Genomic DNA, 22,700 nt, shown 5'->3' with positions numbered 1-22,700 from the left:
ATCAAATAATTAGACTTCACAAAAATCTGCTCTTCAAATGATTCCATTAACAAAATAAAAAACCAGGGCTGAAGTTGTAGCCCAGTGGTTAGAGCACATGTGATGGCTAGCACATGTGATGCCCTAGTTCTATCCTCAGCAACACATAAAAATAAATAGATAAAATAAAGGTACAGTTAAAAAATAAAGAAAATGAAACAACAAGCCATAGACCAAGAAAAAATATTCTAAGTATATATATCTGACAAAACTTATTTATATCGTATATTCTAAATATAAGAAGGGCTCTTGGGCTGAGGATGTGGCTCAAGTGGTAGCGCGCTCGCCTGGCATGCGTGCAGCCCGGGTTCGATCCTCAGCACCACATACAAAGCAAAGATGTTGTGTCCGCCGATAACTGAAAAATACATATTAAAAAATAAAAAATAAAAAAAGAAGGGCTCTTAAAATTAATAAAAAGGTAAACACCACACTTTCAATAATTGGTGAGGGATTTTACCAACACTTTCTAAAACAAGATAATCAAATGACTAATAAGCCCCCAAGTTAACTATTTAGTCTTTAGAGAAATCCAAGTTAAAACCACACACTGGTATGGCTCTAATTCTAAAAAAAGACATCATACCAAATGTTGGCAGGATGGAAGCTATTATAACTCTCATAAATCAGTATAAAAAATATAAAATCATATAATCACTTTGAAAAACTGTTTGTCAATTCCTTATAAAGTTAAAATTTGCTTCCATATGGCCCAGTAAGTGCAAATACACACATACACAAACACACACAAATTATATATATAAACAAAAAAACTTGCAGTTCCAAGTTCAGATATTTTATTCATAATAGCCAAAAGACAGAAACAACACAAATGTCCAGAAAAATAAACTGTCAATTTATGATATATCCATTCATTGCCAATACTTCTCCATAAAACAAAGAAACAAACTGGAGATAAATGTTATCAACATGAATGAATCTTATAGACATTAGCCTGAATGAAAGAAGAATGGTGCAAAAAAGTACGCATGATATGAGTTTATTTATATAAAGTTCAAAAACATAGTATAGAAGAAAATACAGGTGTACATCCTCATAACTTTGAAATAGGAAAAGCCTTCTTAGACATGACTCTAAAAGCATAAGTGTTAAGATTAAAAAAAAAAGAAGAAAGTGGAATTTGACAAAATAAAAACATTTTGTAATTTACTAGCTAATTTCAAGAAAGTGAAAAGACCACCCACTAAAGGGGATAAAATATTTGCAAACTATAAAGAACTTGTATTTAGATATAGGAAGAACTCTTAACAAATCATTAAAAAATACTCAATTTAAAAAATGAACAAAAGATTTGAAAATATATTTCTCCTAAGAAGATACACAAAAATGGGGCTAGGGCTGGGGTTCAGTGGTAGCACACTTGCCTAGCATGTGTGAGGCATTGGGTTTGTTTCTCAGTACAACATATAAATAAAAAATAAATAAAATTCTATCAACCACTAAAGAAATAAAATAAAAATTTTAAAAAAAGAAGAAGATACACAAATGGCCAATAAGCACATGAAAGATGTTCAGTAACACTACTCATCAGGGAAATACAAATCAAAAATCAGAAAAGAAGTTCTACAAGACTGAGGTTGCTAGAAAGAAATTCTCTGGGATGATGGGAATTTTCTAAGATTACAAAAATTTTCTAAGTTTTAATAGGCATTATGGTTATACACATGTATATACATTTGAAATTCAATTCTTTTTTTTTTTTTAACTGAGGATTTAACCCAGGGGCACTTAACCACTGAGCCATATCCCCAGCTCCTTTTATATTTTATTTAGAGACAGGGTCTAAGTTGCTTAGGATTAAGTTGCTAAGGCTGGCTTTGAACTTGCAATTCTCCTACTCCTGCCTCACCCTCTAGAGCCTCTGGGATTTCAGGCATGTGCCACCATGCCCAGAGTTCAAACTATACACTGAAAAACTAAGCCTTTCTGTTTCACTCTTCTCATTTAGAGACTGAACTCTGAATTAACACATTATTCATTCATCTGTGTTACTCTGTAAAAATAACTATAGTTTGTATTTCTTACTTATTAAAAAATACAGGGGCTGGGGTTGTGGCTCAGCAGTAGAGCGCTCCCCTAGCACATGCGAGACCCTGGGTTCAATCCTCAGCACCACATAAAAATAAATAATACAATAAAGATATTGTGTCCAACCAAAAGTAAATCAATATTTTTTAAAAATACAAGCCAATTTGAAAAATCTATGCTTTTAAAATTGTGATTACCTTCTCATCAGAAGTTTGAGTGTTATGCAAATTAATACTGTAGTAATTTTTCTTAAATATGATATGTAACATACCAACCCCCAAACAGAAGTGGTAGCTTTGGTTTTTAATGTGGTGGTTTTGTTTTTTAAAACAGATTACTTAAAAAGCAAATATAATTCAACTGAATTTGACAAAGCAGATGAGTTTTCAGGGTAGGGGTTTTAGTTTGGATTTTTTTTTCACTTGTTTTAATTTAAATTTAAATTTCATTTGTGATAATAAATTTAAATTTAAATTTAAATTTCATTTGTGATAATAGAATGCATTTTGACACATCATGCATAAATGGAATATAACTTCTCATTCTGCTGGTTGTACATGATGTAGAATCATACCGGCCATGTAATCACATAAGTACATAGGGTAATAATGTCTGATTCATTTTACTATCCTTCCTATCCCCACATACCCTCTCCCCTCTCTTCACTCTCATCTGACTAATCCAAAGTACCTCTATTTTTCCCTAGCTCCCCACCTTATCTGCATCTTCATATCAGAGAAAACATTCGACCTTCGGTTTGGGGGGACTGGCTTATTAGCATGATATTCTCCAGTTCCATCCATTTACCTTCAAAGGCTATAATTTCATTCTTCTTTATGGCTAATATTCCATTGTGTGTGTGCGCACACACACACACACACTCTCTCATACACACCACGTTTTCTTTATTCATCTGCTGAAGGGCATGTAGGTTGGTTCCATAGTTCACCCATTTCAAGTTGAGCTGCTATAAACATTGACATGGCTGCATCATTGTAACATTCTGATTTTAAGTCCTCTGAGTATAAACCAAGGAGTGGGACAGCTGGCCATCTTATTCATTCTTGATTTTACTTCTTGTGCTTTAGGAGTCTTGTTAAGGAAGTCAGTTCCTAAGCTAACATGGTAAAGATTTGGGCCTACTTTTTCTTCTAGATGGTGCAGGGTCTCTGGTCTAATGCCTAACTCCTTGATTCACTTTGAGTTGAGTTTAAGGGTTTAATTTCATTTTGCTACATATGGATTTCCAGTTTTTCCAGCACCAGTTGTTGAATAGGCTCTCTTTTCTTCAATGAATGTTTTTGGTACCTTTGTCTAGTATGAGATAACTGTATTTGTCTCTGTGTTTTCTATTCTATGTGTCTGTTTTGGTATTAACACCATGAGGATTTTGTTACTATGGCTCTGTAGAATAGTTTAAGGTCTGGTATTATGGTGCCTCCTGCTTCTCTAAGGACTGCTTTGGCTATTCTGGCTCTCCTATTTTTCCGATAAATTTTATGACTGCTTTTTCTATTTCTGTGAAGAATATCACTGAGATTTTAATAGGAATTGGATTAAAGTCTTTATAGTGCTTTTGGTAGTATAGCTATGGTGCTTTTCTTTTCTTTTCTTTTTTGGCAGCGGGGGGTGTTAACTAGGTATTGAACACAGGGGTTTTTTAACACTGAACTACATCCCCAGACTTCTTACTTTATTTTTTTAGTTGTCAATGGACATTTATTTATTTATTGCTGGGCTGAGAATTGCCTAGCACCTCACACATGATAGGCAAGTACTTTAGCACTGAACCACAACCCCAGCCCTTAATTTTTATTTTTGAGACAGGGTCTCACTAAGTTGCTGAGTCTGGTGCACTCTACCACTGAACCAAACCCAGCCCTAATTTTTATTTTGAGATAGGATCTTGATAAGTTGCTGAGGCTGATCTCCAACTTGTGATCCTCTACCTTGGTCTCCCAGGGTTGCTGGTATTACAGGCAGTACATCCATCTTTAAATTGTCAGTCTTGCATGAAGGTTAATTTTTTAAATGTTTTAGTCATGGGATTTTCCTTACACTGAGGTCAAACTAGGGCCAAGCAAGCTTTTGTCCTTCATATTAACTATATGTTGTATTGTATACTGACATGAGATATAATGCTTCTATGTAAGAGAACAGAAGCAAAAAGGTAAAACTAAGAATTATTTGTATCTTGATTTGGAAATTATGAAACATCACCATATTATGATGAGACACATTTTGAAGAATAAATGTTTAGACTAAGGAAAGCTCACCAGTTGTTTTTGTTTTACTTGGGTATTTTTGCTGAACTTAGGTCAAGACCCCTTTTCTTTTAGTACTGCACATATGTTTCTTCTTCAAGTTCATTTCCTCTCAAATACATCTTCATGTATATGCCTGATGTGCTTCTGGCAGCAGGATGTTGGCAGCAATGTAGTCCCCATGTTGTTCCTGGTAACATGCAACACCATTTTCATGACAGATCTAAGCACAGACCCTACTATTATCTGACAGGTGTAAGTTTTATCAAGCCATAGTCCTGAGACAGATTATTTGATGCAAATTCTCTATTTTTGTAGTATGTTTTTTCCTTTGTGACTCTAAGGTGAATTAAAATACCTGTCAACTGCAAACTTGCTTCTGATTGATTTGGTGCAATGAAGTTCCATTTCTGGTTTGGAACATACTCAGCCATCCCCAAAACTGGAACTATTTATTTCTGACTCATTTGTTTTACCTTAAGTTTCAGATGAGGTTAATTTTTTCTCTTTCACTTACGGGGACTAAGCAAGGTCACAAATTGATTTGGTACAATGAAGTTTAGAACTTTCTAAAGAAAAACTTTAGCATTTTTATAACAAAAAAGTCCTAAGAAGGGTTAGGGTTGTGGTTCAGCAGTAGAGCACTCGCCTAGCATGAGTGAGGAGCTTGGTTTGATTCTCAGCACCACATAAAAATAAATAAATAAAATAAAGGTATTGTGTCCAACTACAGCTAAAAAAAAAAAAAAAAAAAAAAAAAAAAAAATTTAAAAACAGTCCTAAGAGTTAGAACATCTTGCAGAAGTACTATTAAACTATTTTATTACGTCTCTTCCTAAGGAAATAAAGTTATGTGTCACATGACAGTCTGATCAAAGAATGGATTGAATACATAATGTGGATCCATAATATTATATAATGGAGCTGAAAAATCACTACCACCTATTGACAGCTACATCACAACATAGTATAACATATTATTCATGTTTCTGGTGATACTATTAAAAAAAAAAAACTATTGCGCTGTGTTGTAAAAAAAATAAAAGTAGGGCACAAGCCTGGGGTTATAGCTCAGTAGCAGAGCACTTGCCTAGCACATATGAGGCACTAAGTTCGATCCTCAGGACCACATAAAAATAAATAATAAATTGTGTCCATTTGCAATTAAAAACATTAAATAAATGTTTTAAAAAATTTAAGTTTTTAAAAAAATTTTTAAAGTATGGCACATACAATTATGTACAGTATGTAATACCTGATAATGAACTGTTACTGGTTTATGTATTTACATTATACTTGTTATCATGAAGCTGTATTCCTTCTACTTATTAAAAAAGAAAGCTGTAAAACAGCCTCAGGCAGGTCCTTCTGGAGGTATTTCAGAAGGCAGAATTATTATCATAGAAGATGACAGCTTCTTATGCTATTGTTACAGACCTTCCACTGGGACAAGTTATGGAGTAAAAGACAGTAAAACTAATGATCTTGAGTAGGCCTATGCTAATGTATGTGTTTCTTAGTTTATAACAAAAAAAGTTTAAAAAGTAAATAAAAATTCAATAAAGTTTATACAATGAGAACACAAAGAAAATATTTTTGTGCAGCTGTATAATACATTTGTTTTAAGCTAAATAAGAGTCAAAAAGTTATAGTTTATTGATATTTGTTTTTATAAAGGTAGAGTAGCCAAAGTGTGCAGCTTGTATAAAGTCTGATGTACACTAATATCACAGACCTTCACATGCACTCACCACTGACTCAACCAGGGCAACTCCATTCCTGCAAGTTCCATTCCTGGATAAGCACCTTATATAGGATGTCCCATTTTGTATCTTTTATACCACAATTTTACTGTACTTTTCTATGTTTAGATACACAAATACTCATAATAGCCTATAGTATTTAGCATAGTAATAACATACAGTATAATCTAGGAGCAACAGGCCACCATCTAGGTTTATCTAAGTACACCCTACAATGTTAATACAACAATGAAATCATCCAACAATGCATTTCTTAGAACCTATCTTGTCATTAAATGATGCATTCATGAAAAGAATTTATATATTCTTCAAGAAAATGGAGACTGGGGTTGGGGTTGTAGCTCAGTGGTAGATCATTTGCCTAGCATGTTCAAGGTCCTAGATTTGCTCCCCAGTACTGCCCCAAAAAAAGAATATGTAGAATTCATAAATATGTACTTAGAATCAACTATTCTCATTCCTTATTGCTAAAAGTGGTAATAACTCAGGAAGGCTCCTAAACAGGTTGCCACCTAATTTTAATATAATTAAGATACTCTGACATAGTAGTAGAGGAGCACACTACCTGAAAGTCAACTATTTCCAGACTTGATTCTGGAAAATGGTAATGGGATTATTGAGAAGTCTATCCAAAACTTATTCTGTTATTTATTTTTCTCCTTCCAGATTACATGGCTTTACGATTTACATGAATTTATTATAAAAAAATAAAACCATCCACCCACACTTCCCATTCCACCACAATTTCATTATGATGAATGAGAAGAAAAAAAAAACATCAGGTTGAAGGAAAATACTGGCCCAGCAGTAATACTGTTCATTGTAATCTAAGGCATTTCCCATGAGTTTGTGTGGCCATTTCTTATCTGCTACTACTTTACTGTAATTCAGAGACCAGATCTGTTCACCCTCCCAGACAGTGCCAGGCTAAGACATCAGAGGCTGAATTTCTATTAAATGGGAAACACATAACCCTCAGTTTCCTAACTGGACAACTCCAAGTTTCTCTTAAAGTGGCTCCAGATCTACGGTCAGTTGTTCCAAACGGCTACAGCAGTACATTGGCTGAGATGAGGGTACTGAGGCAGCATCAGCTGGACTTCAAATAGTATCAAAATGGAGAAAGTATAGGGCTGGGGTTGTGGCTCAGAGGTACAGTGCTCACCTAGTATGTGTGAGGTACTGGGTTTGATCCTCAGCACCACATATAGTAAAATAAAGACATTGTGTCCACCTATAACTAAAAAATAAATATATAAAAAATAGATGGAGAAAGTCTAGAATTGGTGGTAGGGAGAAAGTATTATAATTCTCTAATGGGTAGGACTAAGGAATAAGTTGAGAATGAAGGAATTTTCCACTATGGAGAGTAGTTCAGATCTCAAGAGAGAGAAGCTTCATTATACCTCTGCCTCTGAGAATCAAACCTTCTCACCAAAGCACTACCTATTTAAGAAAATAGTAGAGTGCATACTGCACAAGAAACACATGAGACGGGGCTAGGGTTGTGGCTCAGTGGTAGAGCGCTCGCCTAGCACATGCTGGGTGCTGGGTTTGATCCTCACCAAAGGTATTGTGTCCAACTACAACTGAAACAAAATATTAAAAAAGAAAGAAAGAAACACGTGAGAAAGAAACACAGTTTGTGTATAAAAGCATGCACATGATAAAGATCAAAGAAAAAGTCTCTCAACCTATGACTGAAAATATAAAAGAGGAAAAGAAAAATAATAGGGTTTCTTTGGGATGTATGTAGTTTGAAATACCTTGGGGACATCTATATAGATAAATAAGCACAGCAATTAAAGAAACAAGTCTAAAGTTCAGAAGAAAGATGGAGATTACAAATAGAAATTTGGTAATTATTTGTGAACAGTTGACATTAAACTTTTTGAATATGATATTATATATTTGGTAAAATTTTTCCTAAGTATACCACAGCAGGACACTACAGAAACTGGTCAATATCAGCTGGTAACTTTCAAGCTACTAAGAGAATTTATAAAGCCCTAAAGACAAAAAAAAAAAAAAAGCTATATGAGAAAATACCTGGAAAGTTAAATAAGCTAGCACTTAATTTTTTCAAAAAGCCTTATTATAATAGAGGGGCAACTTTTCAAACATGAGGGTCAAACATTTCTTATAATATTACACCAAACGAACACAATATGAATATGCTGGGAGAAAGATAACTTGTCAGCTAAAAGATTGGCAAGTAAGTAACAAAAGACTTGTTTTATTCCATTTTGGGCTAATACAACACAATACTTTAGACTGGTTAATTTATAAACAACAGAAATTCATTGCTCACAGTTCTGGAGGCTGAAAAGTCCAAAGTAAATTAATCCCATTCCTGAGGGTAGTTTCCCCAAAGGTCCCACCCCTTAACATCACATTTGGGATTAAATTTCAATACATGAATTTTGAAGGGACATAAACATTCATACAATAGCAAAACTACATGACTGACTCACAGAGTAGTCACATTCTTTCTTATCATCAAGCACAAATCTGTGTCTCAGATCAACAGAAATAAGAAAAGGATAAATATGAGAAAAAAACAAGGAATTAGCATAGGCAACAACTCCAAGACAACACAAAAGACAGGTTCCAAAATGACCTGGATTTTTCAGTTCTGATAAACACATTTCTTATCCTGTTTTGTTTCTTTCAGATGACAGCTCAGAGAAGGTGAACACATTCCAAACCTTTGATCAGAAACTGATGGTTTGGAAATTACTTTATCCAGCTGATAAAAATTTAAATAATCTTCAGTGATAAGAAAAAGAATAGAGAGTTCAAATGAAGATCTAAAGACTTTTCCTATGATTAAAAATACATGATTTTTTTTTAACAGAGACTTGAAAATATCTACTTTGCTTGTAAGCTTTTCATTCCCTTTATGTTGCTGGATGTTTTATGGAGAGCACCCAAGGAAAACTGAGGTAATACTTTACAGTAAAATTATAAATGTAAGATGAACTTAACATCATCTAGATCAGTCAAACAAATATAATGCAAGCCACATATCTAGGTAGCCATATTTAAAATTAATTTTAATATTGTATTTTCATAAAATATCATCAAAATGTCATTACAACATGTAATCAAATTTTTTTAAATTAATGACATTATTTTTTCAAATCAAATATTCAAAATTTGGTGTTCACAGAAAGTAAACTATACACCAGAATAGTACAGTAACAGTTTGTGTGCCCAATTGCCACATATGGCTAGTAGCTACCATGCTAGATGGTACAGATCTAGATGTTGGTAAACTACAAACATATTTAAAATTGACATCAAAGACTCCTGCTTACCAAACTTTAAAACCATAACATACATTTACTTTAAAAGAACTCTTTCCACTTCTTCATTATCATATCTTATCCCAAAAAATAAGCTAAAAAGCAAAATTGAATTCCAAATAACAGAAAGTAAAAGGAAACAAACAGTTGCAATGACAAACATTTAAACAACACAAATAATGACGTGTTCAAATTTTAATTAGCAGCATTTCCCTTCTGAATTAAAATGCATTGCTATTATACTTGAAACTTACCTCCTTAAATTCATCTCTGCCAATGCCTTTGTATTTTTAAAATGAAAAAGAAAACACATTTAACACATGGGGGAGAAAGGTTGTCTCATTTCAACTTTAAGTCTATCAATTATTAACTTTCTTCAAACTGATCTTTGACATCACACTGAACCATTTCTTCACATCTTTCCACGGTTGCCACACACATGCTCTTGTTTTTAAAATGTAATAGCTGCAATAAAACTGTAGGAATAAAAAAGAGTTTCTATATAGAATTTGATACCTTCATGTTTCTTAAATTTTAGTTTTCTAAAATATTGCCATTTTTATATCTCCTGAATTAAAAATAGTTAAATAACACAATCATAGTCTCATTTACATTTGGGGAAAGAAAAAATAAATCCCAATAAAAACATCTACCTTAATTTTTACTTTAGTTATGTAACTTACACATCTTTATCACAAATCATGGAAATGCCCAGAGAAATTTTAAATTATTATTCTTACAATTTTCTCCCAGACATGATATTAGTAATAATACTAATAGGGAAGGCAGTAGGACAGAACAAGAAGAGAGCTGAATCTTAGCATGGTGTCATTTTACTTCATTTTTTAATTAAAATTAGATGAACACATCTTTCCACTAGTATTGTTCTCCTAAAGATAAACAAGATATCACTACATTCAACCTTTCTGTAAATATAAATCCATCCCATGGAATTTGGGCTTTTAATGATTTAAAACATTATACACAAATACGTGACTTAGTATTTGAACACAAAAATATTGAATTTTTTGAATACTTCACACAAGAACAAAAGGTGACAACCTTCTTTTATATCTTCACAAACTTTTTGTGTGCGTGGGGGTAGGGGGTGACGCCTGGGGATTAAACCCAGACCTCATGCCTATTAAACACACTGTCTACCTCTGAACTGCATCCCAGTCTCAAAATCTCTTTTCTGAAATTTTTTAAACAATTTCAGGAAATTTTCCTTAAATTTTTACATAAAAGTTAAGCACATGGCATACAGGCATAAATTATGAACTGCTTAGGAACAAGTTCACCATTAACCCACACTTTGCCTAAAACAATTTTTAACATAGTATTTTGTACAATTAATTGTACAGCAATTTCTGGTCACAACCATAACAGTAAATTCAAACTTGATCACTTACAAACCAAGTACCAGAAGTTGTACTTTATGCAAACTACTTCATCCGTGTAAAAACCAACTCAAAACTTATAATTTCTTTACACTCTTTAGACTAGAGATCTGTAAGTGCTTGGCTTTGCCAGTCCTGTCCCAGCTTCATATCCCCCTAACATTTTCCACCTCATAACTCCTTTTGCTGTCTGTAATGGTCCCTGCCAAGTTCTTCTCTCTAAGAACCTATATGCTCATAACAGCCTTCACACAACAGCCAACACTCCACTCTGTTCTTTCAAGATCCTCTTCCAATTTCATCTTATCCAAGAAACTTTGCCAATTTACATATCATGTTAAAAAACTATCTCTTCCTAAAACCTTTAACAAAACTTTTGCTCAAAATTCTTTAAAATGTAGTAAGCAAAGGAATAAAAAGTTAAAACTAATACACATACACATTGAAACCAAGTAATTATCATGTGGCATACACAACTTCTTATTTTACCATCAAATGCTGAAAGCCAAAGAAAATCCTTTGAAAGGAATTCCTAGGAAATGATCACCTGAAGGAGACAATTTCTATCATCAGATTTTCATGGGCTGATATTAGGTCCTCTTTTATATGGCTCAATTAGACCAAGCTCAAAATCCCCAGTTTTTAAACTCTGTTTAATCACTATTTTCTGTCTTTATCTCAACAGGAAGGTACCAAACCTGAGCACAGCTCCCTTTAAAGCAAAAATTTCAACAATTACCTCAACAGTGAATTTTTAAAGCTGAGTAGAGAATATATTTATATATGGTATTAATTCCTAAACTTAATTGTCAAATAATATAAATCAACTTTTGTAATGTTATTCAGAACTCTTCCCATGACAAAGGAAAACATAAAACTTCTTAAGCTCATTCTTGCCATGATGAAGTAACAGAGACTGGATATGTCCTATTACCTGAAACAACCAAATGATAATTAACAAAATATATGAACACAATTGTTTTCAAGACTGGGTAACAGGCAATAATGAAGAACAATTTCTGAGGTTCACATTAATTCTGTGAATGCCATCTTACCCTCCTTGAGAAAGTTTCTGGGACCTGGCCCAAGTAGGGGAAAATTCAAGACAGTACCTAATAAACTCCCTGAATTGAGGAGATGGAGCTGAGACTCATCATAACTCAGATAAGCCACACTTCAGGTACTCAATTACAGTTAGATCAAGGTAGCTAGAGTTCACATGACAAGAGACCATAAAGGAAAGAACTACACAGAGATCTTTAGAGATTGTCAAAGCATCTCTATCAAGTGTTCAGCTGAAACTGAACAGTACACTCATGTAAGGAAACTACCCAAAGGAAAGAAGAACCACCAGAAAAGATTGGCTGTAACTGTGGCCACTTTCACACAAAGCAGGCAACAATACCTGTTTCCACCAGCCTGACTTAAAAATCTCCTGTTTCTAGGCATACTGCGCAGAGTACACAAAAGGGTCTTGCTTCAGTGCAGGGGTAGAGCGTTAACACTCCTAGGCTGCATATTACTCTAGAGCAAATGCTTTCCAAGTCATTTAATTGCATTCCAGAACAAAGTTTAAGAATACCTATAGGAAAATAATGAAACACAATAATGTAAAATGCACAATGTTAGCCATTCAATAAAAAATTATCAGGCTTGCAAAGAAACACATATAACTGTGTTACTATATTTATAGCAGCACAATTCACAATAGTCAAACTATGGAAGCAGACTGGGTGTCCATTAACGAACAAACAGATAAAGAAAATGTAGTATATATTACACAGTGCAGTTTTGGTAAGCTATAAAGAAAATTGAAATTATGTCCTTTGCAGGAAAATGGATGAAACTTGAGAACACTATATTAAGCAAAATAAGCCAAACTCAGAAGGTCAAGAGCCATTATGTTTTCTCTCAAATGTGGAAAATAGAAGGAAAAAAAAAAAAAGAACGGAGGGGGTCCTCATGATAATTAAAGGGAGAGCAATAGAATACAGAAAAGGAATCTGGCAGAGGAAGGAGGAAGGAAAAATTTTTAAAAGAAGCATATATATCCATTAATGAGGAGAATAATCAATTAATCAGGAGCAAACCAGTACTGATTCAAATGACAGAATTAACTAGGCATAGTGGTGCACTCCTGTAATTCCAGCAACTCTGGAGGCTGAGGCAAAAAGACTGCAAGCTCAAGTCCAGCCTCAGCAATTTCAAATTTTAAAAATAAATAAATAAAAGGCTAGGGCATATAGTTCGGTGGTAAAGCAGTACTGAAGAAAAGAAGTTTAATACAGACATTTAAAAAAATGCTAAGCTCCAACTTCTAGGTATTAAACTACAACGTAAGAGATCAAAAAGGTGCTGTGGATAGGTTTAAGAGTAAATCAGAAATGGCAAAAGACAATATTGTGAATTTGAATTTATAGCAACTTGCTAAGAAATTAGCACAACAATATCAATGAGCTGTGTAAAAACTTCAAGTGGCCCAATATTTCTGTAATTAGAGTCTTTAAAGAAGTGCAGAAGGGACAAAACAATTTTTGAAGAAAAAAAATGACCCCAAAATCTCCATAGTTGGAAAAAATTATAAATCTATAAGAAATTTAACAAACTTCAGATGTGAGAAACATGAAGAAAATGACAATAGGACAACTCAGAATTAAGTTGCCTAAAACCAGTGGTAAAGCAGAGAAAAAGACATAACAAAAACAAAGATAAGAAACAAATTGGATTTTTTTGTTGAAAACAATGCAAAAGAGAAATCAATGAAATAACATTATAAAAACTATTAACCTAAAATTCTGTCCTAAGAGATAATAAATATCTTTTAACTTTCTCAGACATACAAGAACTAAACAATTCATCACCAGCAGCCTGAAATGCTAAAGGAAGTCCTTTAGACAGAAGGATAGTGACATCGGATGGAAACATGGATCCACAGAAAGTGCCAGGGTGTTGCACACCTGTAATCCTAGCAATTTGGGTGGCTGAGGCAGGAGGAACATAGGTGAGGCCAGCCTCAGAAACATAGTGAGACTCTGTCTCAAAATAAAAAGTAAAAAGGGTTGGGGATGTAGCTCAGTGATAGAGCAACCTGGATTCAAATCCCCCAGTACAGAAAAAAAAAAGGATAGAAAGTACCAAATATGGTAACTACACAGGCATAAAAACATGCATTTTTTTCTTTTTATTTCGATTTCATTCCTCCCTCCCTCCCTCCCTCCCTCCCTCCCTCCCTCCCTCCCTTCCTTCCTTCCTTCCTTTCTTTCTTTCTTTCTTTCTTTCTTTCTTTCTTTTGTGTGTGTGTGGTGCTAGAGATTGAACCCAGGGCCTTGTGCATATGAGGCAAGTACTCTACCAACTGAGCTATATCCTCAGTCCTTGATTTCATTTCTAAGATAACTGTTGAGGCAAAAATATTACAGTATGGGAATTATATATAAAAGTATAAACTAGCACAAAGGATTGTAAATGCAAGTGTACTATTCAAAGGTTCTTAATACATTATGAATAATGGTGTAATAAATATCCTTTGAAAATAGAGCGATAGGGCTGGGGTTGTGGTTCAGTGGTAGAGGGCTCGCCTAGCACTAGTAAGGCACTGGGTTTGATCTTCAGCACCACATTAAAAAAGAAATGAAATAAAGATATTGTGTGTCCATCTACAATTAAAAAATAAATATATTTTTTAAAATTTTTTAAAAAGAAAATAGAGTGGGGGGGCTGGAGTTGTGGCTCAGCGGTAAAAGCGCTTGCCTAGCATGTGTGAGGCACTGTGTTCGATCCTCGGCACCACATAAAAAATAATAAGTAAACAAAATAAAGATATTGTGTCCATGTATAACTAAACAAATTTTTAAAAATTAGAGTGATAAGTTGTCTTAAGAAGGTCAAATGATTAAAAGAAAACAATGACAGAAAACAATATAACAGATTTAAATATAACCATATTTATTATCACATTAAATGTAAGCAGTCTATTTTCCTCAAAATCTTCAAAATGAAAGAAGCCTGTTATATGATTCTGAAATGCCCAGAATGGGCAAATCCCCAGAGACAGAAAGTAAATTAGTAGCTGGAAATAGAATGAAATGGGAAGACTAATGGGAACACAGTTTCTTTTTGGACTGATGAAAATGTTCTGAAACTGGACAGTATAATCATAGTTGTACAACTGGGTCACTAAATTGAAAAAACACTAAATTATATCCTTTAAGAGGGTGAACTCTATGGCATATGAATAAATCTAAAATAAAAATTCAAAAGAAGAAACTAATAAAATATATGTTTTCACCTCTGCAAATTATACTTCTTATCTGACTCAAAAAGGTTTGGCCATTTGATTTGCTTTGGGGTCATAAAATGTAAAGGAAAAGTTATACATATCACTCCCTGGGTATTTCAACTACATCTTTTTCCTTCTAAGTCCAGTTTACCCTGAATAGCACCTGGGTTCTGGTCCTGGAAGGAAGTATGAAGTAAAGATGTACTCACCTGTACCTTGAGACGAATGTGAATGTAAGCAGGAAATAAAACTTACTTGACTTTTTTAAAAAAGTAAAACATCTAACTAACCCAATCAAAAGGCTAGTAAGATTGTATTTTTAAAATAGACCTAAATAAGGGTTGAGATATATCTCAGTGGAGGAGTGCTTGCCTGTGAGTTAGGTTAGACACACAGGTTGATTGCATTAGGTTAGATACACAGCACACATACATACACATACACACATGCATGTACACACACGCGTGCATGCACACACACAAAGAATACAAATAAAAGACGGGGAAAAATAAAATGTTAAAACTATTCAAAAAGTTAGTGACTACAGTAATGAAATCAAGTAGATTTCTAAGCATAAAGGTCATAATGAGATATAAGACATCCTAAATGTCCATACACCAAATAATGGAACTTCATACTACATAAAACAAAGACAGAATTTAGAAGAAAACAGACAAATATGCAATTATAGCTGGAAATTCTAATACTTCTTTCTCAATACCTGACATAACAAGTAAACAGAAGAAAACCAGCAAAGATATAGTAGATTTGAACAACACTATCAATCCACTTGAGCCAACAGATATTTATACACCGTTTCAGCAAACAACAGCTGAATACACATTCTTTTCAAATGCCAAAGAACATTTAACAAGACAGACAACATTCAGGGCCATAAAACAAGTAATAAATTTGAAGGAATGTTGCTAAGGCAGGGTTTAAAAAAAATTAGCACTAAAAACCCATATTAGAAAGATCACACAAGCATCATAAGGTAACAAGACATTTCAGTTAAAAGTCAAAGACATTTCCAATCAACTACCATTTGAAGACAACTATCATAAAAATCAATTTCCTTCATTAACATAGATCCAAAATTCCCAAAAAATGAGCAAATCAAATCAATAATATTTTATAAAGACACTATATCATAACCAAGTGGAATTTGTCCCAGGAATGCAAAATCGATTCAAAATCAACTTGCCACATTATCAGACTAAAAGATGAAAATCATATGATCATTTCAATAGATTTGGAAAAAGCATTTCATAAAATCTAAAATGTATCTTAACTCTAAACCAAATAAGAAATAAAAAGGAATTTACCTAGCCTGATAAAAGGCATATGAAAAACCTACAATTAACAGCATATATAATACTTTACACCTTAAGATCAACAAAGCAAAAATGTCTGTTTGCTATTACCATTTTAATGTATACTTGAGGTTCTAATTTGTTGCAATAGGCAGGTGAAAAAAGACAAAAGGTATCCAAAAGATGAAAAAGAAGTAAAAGTGCTCTTATTCACAGGTAATATGTTCAACTATACAAAAAAACCTAAGCAATCTTGAAAACAAAAATAAAAACTCCTACCAGGGGCTCAGTGGCAGAGCGCTTGCCTAGCATGTTGAGACACAGGGTTTGATTCTCAGCACCACATAAAAATAAATAAATAAATAAAGGTCCATCAACATCTAAAACATTTCAAAAAAGAAAAAAAAACCTCCTACAAGAACAATGGAACTTCATATTACATAAAATTCTGCAGCGAGGCTCCAGAATTTATGATCAATATAAGAAAAACAATTATAGTTTCACATGCTAGCAATGAGCAATTAAAAACTAAATTTAAAAACATACCATAGACAAACAATAATTGAGAAATATATTGTTTTGGGGGTAGAAGACAATATTAATATCATTAGGAATTCAATGCAATCTCAACAAAAATTTCCAGATATTTCCAGAAATTAACAACTTGATTTTAAAATTTATATGGGAATGTCAAGAACCAAAAGCCAAAACAAAACAACAAGGTTGGAAAACTAACACTATTTGATTTCAAGACTCAATACAGGGGCTGAGGTTGTAGCTCGGTGGTAGAATGCTTGCCTAGCACGTGTGAGGCACTGAGCTAAATCTTCAGCACCACATAAAAAATAAATAAATGAAATAAAGGTATTGTTTACATCTACAACTAAAAAAAATTAAAAACAAAAGACTCAATATAAAGCTATAATAATTAAGGTAGTATAATGTTGGCATTAAAAAACAGAAAGAGATGAATAAAACAAAATGGAGTCCAAAAAGAGACTCATATATTTATGGACAACTGATATTTAACCAAATTATAAGAGTAGTTAAATAAAGAAAGGATAGTGGTTTTAACAAACAGTACAGGAAAAATCATGTTTGTGCATATTCAAAAAAATAAACTTTGATCTATACCTTGCATCAAATACAAAATTAACTCAAATAGTTTACACAATAGTTAAGTGTAAAATTTAAAACTATAAAACTTCTTGGACTGAGCATGATGTTGGGCATCCATAGTTCCAGCTACTCAGGATGCTAAAGTAGAAGGATCACTTCTGTACCGAACTTTGTGATCAGCCTAATTAGCATTAAAAAAAAAATCTCTTTTATTTTTTAAAATTGTCCTAATTTGTTAAAATCCCATCTCTTTAAATAATAATAATAATAAAACTTCTAGAAGAAAATACATAAGAGAACCTGTGTAACCCTGAGTCACCCAAACACAATCTATTAAAAAAAAACAATTTAACATTGGGACTTGATCAAAATTTATAACAACTTCTCTTCAAAAGACACTTTTTTTTTTTAATGGTACTGAGGATTGAACCCAGGCCTCATACATGCTATGATCTTCCACTGATTTACATCTTCGGTCCTCTTTTAGTTTTATTTTGAGACAAGGTCTTGCTAAATTGACCAGGCTGGCTTCAAACTTCTTATCCTCCTGCCTCAATCTCCAGAGTAGCTGGGATTATGGGTGTGCACCATCACGCATGGCTCAAAAGATACTTTTAAGAGATTAAAAAACCACCAACTGGAAAAATGAGATTTGAAAATCATGTACTTGATAAGGTATCTATATCCCAAACATATAAAGAACTCTCAAAACACAATAACAAGAAAGCAAAAAACCTAACTTTATTTTCGTTTTTCTGGTATTAAGTATTGAACCCAGAGGGACTCTACCACTGAGCTCATCCAAGGACCTTTTCATTTTTTAATTTTGAGACAGAGTTACACTAATTTGCTGAGGCTGGCCTTGACTTGCAATCCTCCTGCCTCAGCCCCCCAAGTAGCTGGAATTACAGGAGTGAGCCACCAAGTAGGGCTTACCTTACTTTTTAAAATCAAAGATGATAAGTTAGTCAAGCAGAGCGGTTCACACCTGGAATCCTAGTGACTCAGGAGACTGGGCAGGAGGATCACAGGTTCAGGTCAGCCTTGGAAACTTATCGAGAACATATTTCAAAGTAAAAAGGTCTGGGTATGTAGCTCACTGGTAGAGTGCCCATGAGTTGAATCCCCAGTGCCATAAAAAGAAAAAAGATGACATACAGATGGTAAATAAATACAAAAGATGCTCAACACTATGAGTGTTGAATTGAAACCACATATTATCAATACTCATAGAATGACTAAAATTTAAAAAGAGTGACCAAACCAACTGTTGGCAAGGACGTACAGGAACTAGAAATTTCATAGACTTCTGATGGGAATGTGAAAAAATAGAGGCCATTTGGAAAATAGTTTGGAAGTGAAACATAATATCTACACTACAATCTATCAATTCTATTCCTAGGTGTTTGTCCCATAGAAGTGAAAAGTATACATTAACACAAAGGCCTATCCACAAATGTTTATACCATTCACAGCAACAGATGAGTAAACTGTGATATATCCATATGATGGAATACAGCTTAGCAACAAAAAGGAGTGACAACTCTCCAAATAATTCTGTTAAATGAAACAAACCACACAAAAAGGGTAGAATAGTGAATGATTCTATTTCTACAGTGGGACATGGAGGGAGAGATGATACAGATTTTTTTCCTTTATTTGGGTGATAATTTCACAGAATACACCAATGTTGAAACTTACCAAAATGTACATTTTATATATTGGTAATTTATTATGTCAATTATACACCAAAAAAAGCTGTTAAAAATTACCATTATTATTATCCTTACAGCCAGTGGCATTATATAACTTGGTCAAACACAAAAAGGTATTCTTCTTTATATTGTTTTGTAGACAATACCCCCAATGAGGTTTTGATAATAACATAGTGAAGAAATACAAAGGATCCAGAGTACACATTCCTAGCAAAGTAAACAACTATTCCATTTCATACTCATTATGAGAAAGTGATATAGTGCCTTTCATGGCTACATTTTTAAAAAGATTTCTCATTCTAAACCACAAATCAGATAGTCATACTGGATTAAACTGTTTTACATTTTAACCAAAGGGGGCTATAAAGAAAGTTTAAAATAAAAATGGTAGGGCAGAGGGTATATCTCAGTGGTAGAGTGTTTGTTTAGCAAATGCAAGACCCTGGGTGAGACCCTCAGTACCACCAAAGAAAAATATTTTTAAATAAAGTTCAGGAGGGATTTAGGGACTCTGCTGTATTAAGAAAACAAACCTCTAAATCTAACCGTACAGGAAGAAAAATTTAATCTTTTTCATGACCAACACTCCACCCAAAAGACTAAAATACTTTGTTACATAATCTGATAAAGAAGCCAAAAACTAGAAAACAAACATTCTTAATATGAATAAATATTTAATTTTTTTTTTTTTACTTTAGTTGGGTTTGTATGATAACTGGAAAGAGAACACCAAGTAACCGCACTCACCTATTTTGTTCCTCCAGTTTAGCCAGGAGTTCCAAGTCATCTGGACTCAATTGTGATGGGGAAGACGGTGAAAGGGCTGGTGTTGACAGTGTGGTAGATGAGGATGTAGTGTGTAATGAAGCAGATGGACTTGCCACCTGACTGGCCATCTGACTGACTGTATGCGAAACTGTGTTCTTCACCCATGAGAGAGTAGAACTCAGCTTTTCTGCAACCTTGTCTGTCGCCACCTGAGGATTAAAAAATAAGTTGCATAGATTTTAGTTTTATCGCATTTATTACTGAGAACTTGAGAATTCTGTTTTGTTTTTTGTTTTTAAGTTTTGTTGTTGTTGCTACATTAGGAATTCCAACTCAGGGCTTTACACGTGCTAGGCAAGCACAATCCTGTTAAGTTCTACTTAAAAATTACCATTAGAATTCTCTCTCTGAGATGATAAAGATGAAACAAGTTTTAGCAATAATGACCCTAACATACAGGTTTTGGAAACTTTTCCAAATTTAATGTTTGCAAACTACAAACTGAAACACACAAGGGAGTGATAAAATCACTTAAATGGTAACACAAATATTTCATTTAAAAATGAAAAAGAGCCAGTGCACACACCTGTAATCCCAGCAGTTTGGGAGGCTAAAGCAGGAGGATTTCTAGTTCAAAGCCAGCCTCAGCAACTTAGAAGGCCCCAAGCAACTCAATGAGACCCTGCTCTAAATAAAATATAAAAAGGGATAAGGATATGGCTCAGTGGTTAAGTGTCCCTGGGTTCAATCTCTGGTACCAAAAAGAAAAAAGAAAAAGGGCAAAAAATATCAAAAGATGTAATTTTATATGAAATTTTTACTTCATATATGTATTAAAAATATATACTGTATGTATGTATGTACAAGCACAGGTGTGCTGAGTCAGTATGTAAAGTATATTTTTATTGGGATTTTAGTCAAACCCATTTGTAAAGCAGGAATTAAAACATGTCATTGAGGTGATCATGATAGGGAAATCCTGTGATATGATTAATTTTTAAAAATCTGGGTGTATTTATCATAAATAAGATGTAATGAGACCCTTATCAATCTGTCATCAAACAAGTAAAAAGCATTTTCACAGAATGACTAGCTCCAAAGGAACAAAATTATGATAAGTGGTTGAGCTAACAGAGTAAGAAAAGCTCAAGGTAGAATTTTTAAATAATTGGAGCTATTAAAAAATAGAATGGAGGCTGAGGGACACAGCTGAATGGTACAACAACTGCCTAAAATGTGCAAGGCCATGGGTTCAATCTCCAGCACCCATAAAAGAAAGAAAGAAGGCAAGCAGGGAAGAGAGAGAAAGGCAGGAAGGGTGGGATGGATGGATACCCACAAAGAATAATACATTCCCTAGCAATAGCTACATTAAAGCAGCAATTATAAGAGCCAAATGTCTAGAGTTGACTAAGGATGAATTTGTTTTAGATGAAGAACCAGAACTAGATAAACCTTCAAAATTCCTCTCTCCTAAGATTCAACAAATTATACATAGCTGTCGTAATAAACCATGCCAATCTCCTTAAGCAGATATGTACACAATGAATTCAGCTGAAAAAATTCAGATAATTTTCAAACACACATTGTTAATTTTGTATGTGAATACCAATGCAAAATTAACATTATCTATATGACTTTACAAAATAAGGTTTAATAGGAAACTTACTAAAAGAGCTTCTGACTCTTTTAGAGTACTTAGATATATAAAGGCTCCAAACTATGAAGTTCTTTGGGGTTTTTTTGTTTGTTTGTTTGTTTGGCTGGTTGTTTTTATTTGTTTTTGGTACTGAGGATTGAACCAAAGTGCACTTTAACACTGAGCTACATCCCCAGCCCTGTTAATTTTTTATTTTGAGACAGAGTCTCACATTGTTGTGGAGGCAGCCTCAGAACTTGCAATCCTTCTGCCTCAGCCTCGTGAGTTGCTGAGATTACAGGCATGCACAACTGCACTGGCCAAATTATTTAGTATTTTTATGTGTTTTGAGAAGAGGTGAAAATTTACACAATTGAAAAAATGTCTAAAGCATTATAAATTATTTCCTGGATTAATAAAACAGCTAACTTTGGCTTATAAATAATAATCCAAAGGTATATACACTAAAACACCAACACATACACAAAAAAAAACCCACTCAAACTTCTGGCAGTGAATACTATACTCTTTTTGAGTTTGCCTACAGCTTTCCTTCTAAACATCAATACATCCTTGGCTCTCTGTCCTGACTTCTACTCCAACTAGCATGAAAATTCTATTTAAGAAAAGGATAAAACAGAAAAGGGATTCCAAGGATATAGTTAAGCCATTCAACATGAGGATGGAACTTCCAAAAAGACAAAGATTTCAATTACAAATGCTAGATGGGAGAAAGAGTTTTATTAACCTGACACTACCTCTCATTTTCTTTTCATTTTCAATATTTTTCCCCTTTTAGAACTTATTTACTTTGGAAATGATCTTATAGAAAGTACCAGGTGACTCTGGTTATTGAAGGAAGAATTCCCAAGACAGAAAGGCAGGATAAACTATGGGAAATAAGGAAATAAGCACTGGGCAGATTATTAATGCCTGCTTCCAGGGAAAAAGAAGGACTTCTTTTATTTGTGCTTTTTAGCTATATATGAAAGTAGCATATATTTTGACATATTATACACACATGGAGTATAACTTCCCATTCTT

General features: G+C 33.7%; 1 protein-coding gene across 4 annotated transcripts in view; it reads right to left on the bottom strand.

Moving 5' to 3' along the window:
• Evi5 (ecotropic viral integration site 5) overlaps positions 1-22,700 on the bottom strand; it is a 213,554-nt gene that overhangs the window by 148,651 nt on the left and 42,203 nt on the right. For all 4 annotated transcript variants that reach the window (XM_076863518.1, XM_076863519.1, XM_076863521.1 and 1 more), the window contains exon 2: positions 19,997-20,226. In XM_076863518.1, coding sequence (XP_076719633.1) covers positions 19,997-20,145 — 149 coding nt within the window. In that variant the 5' untranslated portion in view covers positions 20,146-20,226. The remainder of the gene's footprint in view (positions 1-19,996; positions 20,227-22,700) is intronic.

Source organism: Callospermophilus lateralis, chromosome 7, assembly GCF_048772815.1.
Source record: "Callospermophilus lateralis isolate mCalLat2 chromosome 7, mCalLat2.hap1, whole genome shotgun sequence".
Lineage (NCBI taxonomy): Eukaryota > Metazoa > Chordata > Mammalia > Rodentia > Sciuridae > Callospermophilus > Callospermophilus lateralis.
This window is presented reverse-complemented; position numbering and strand designations above follow the sequence as displayed.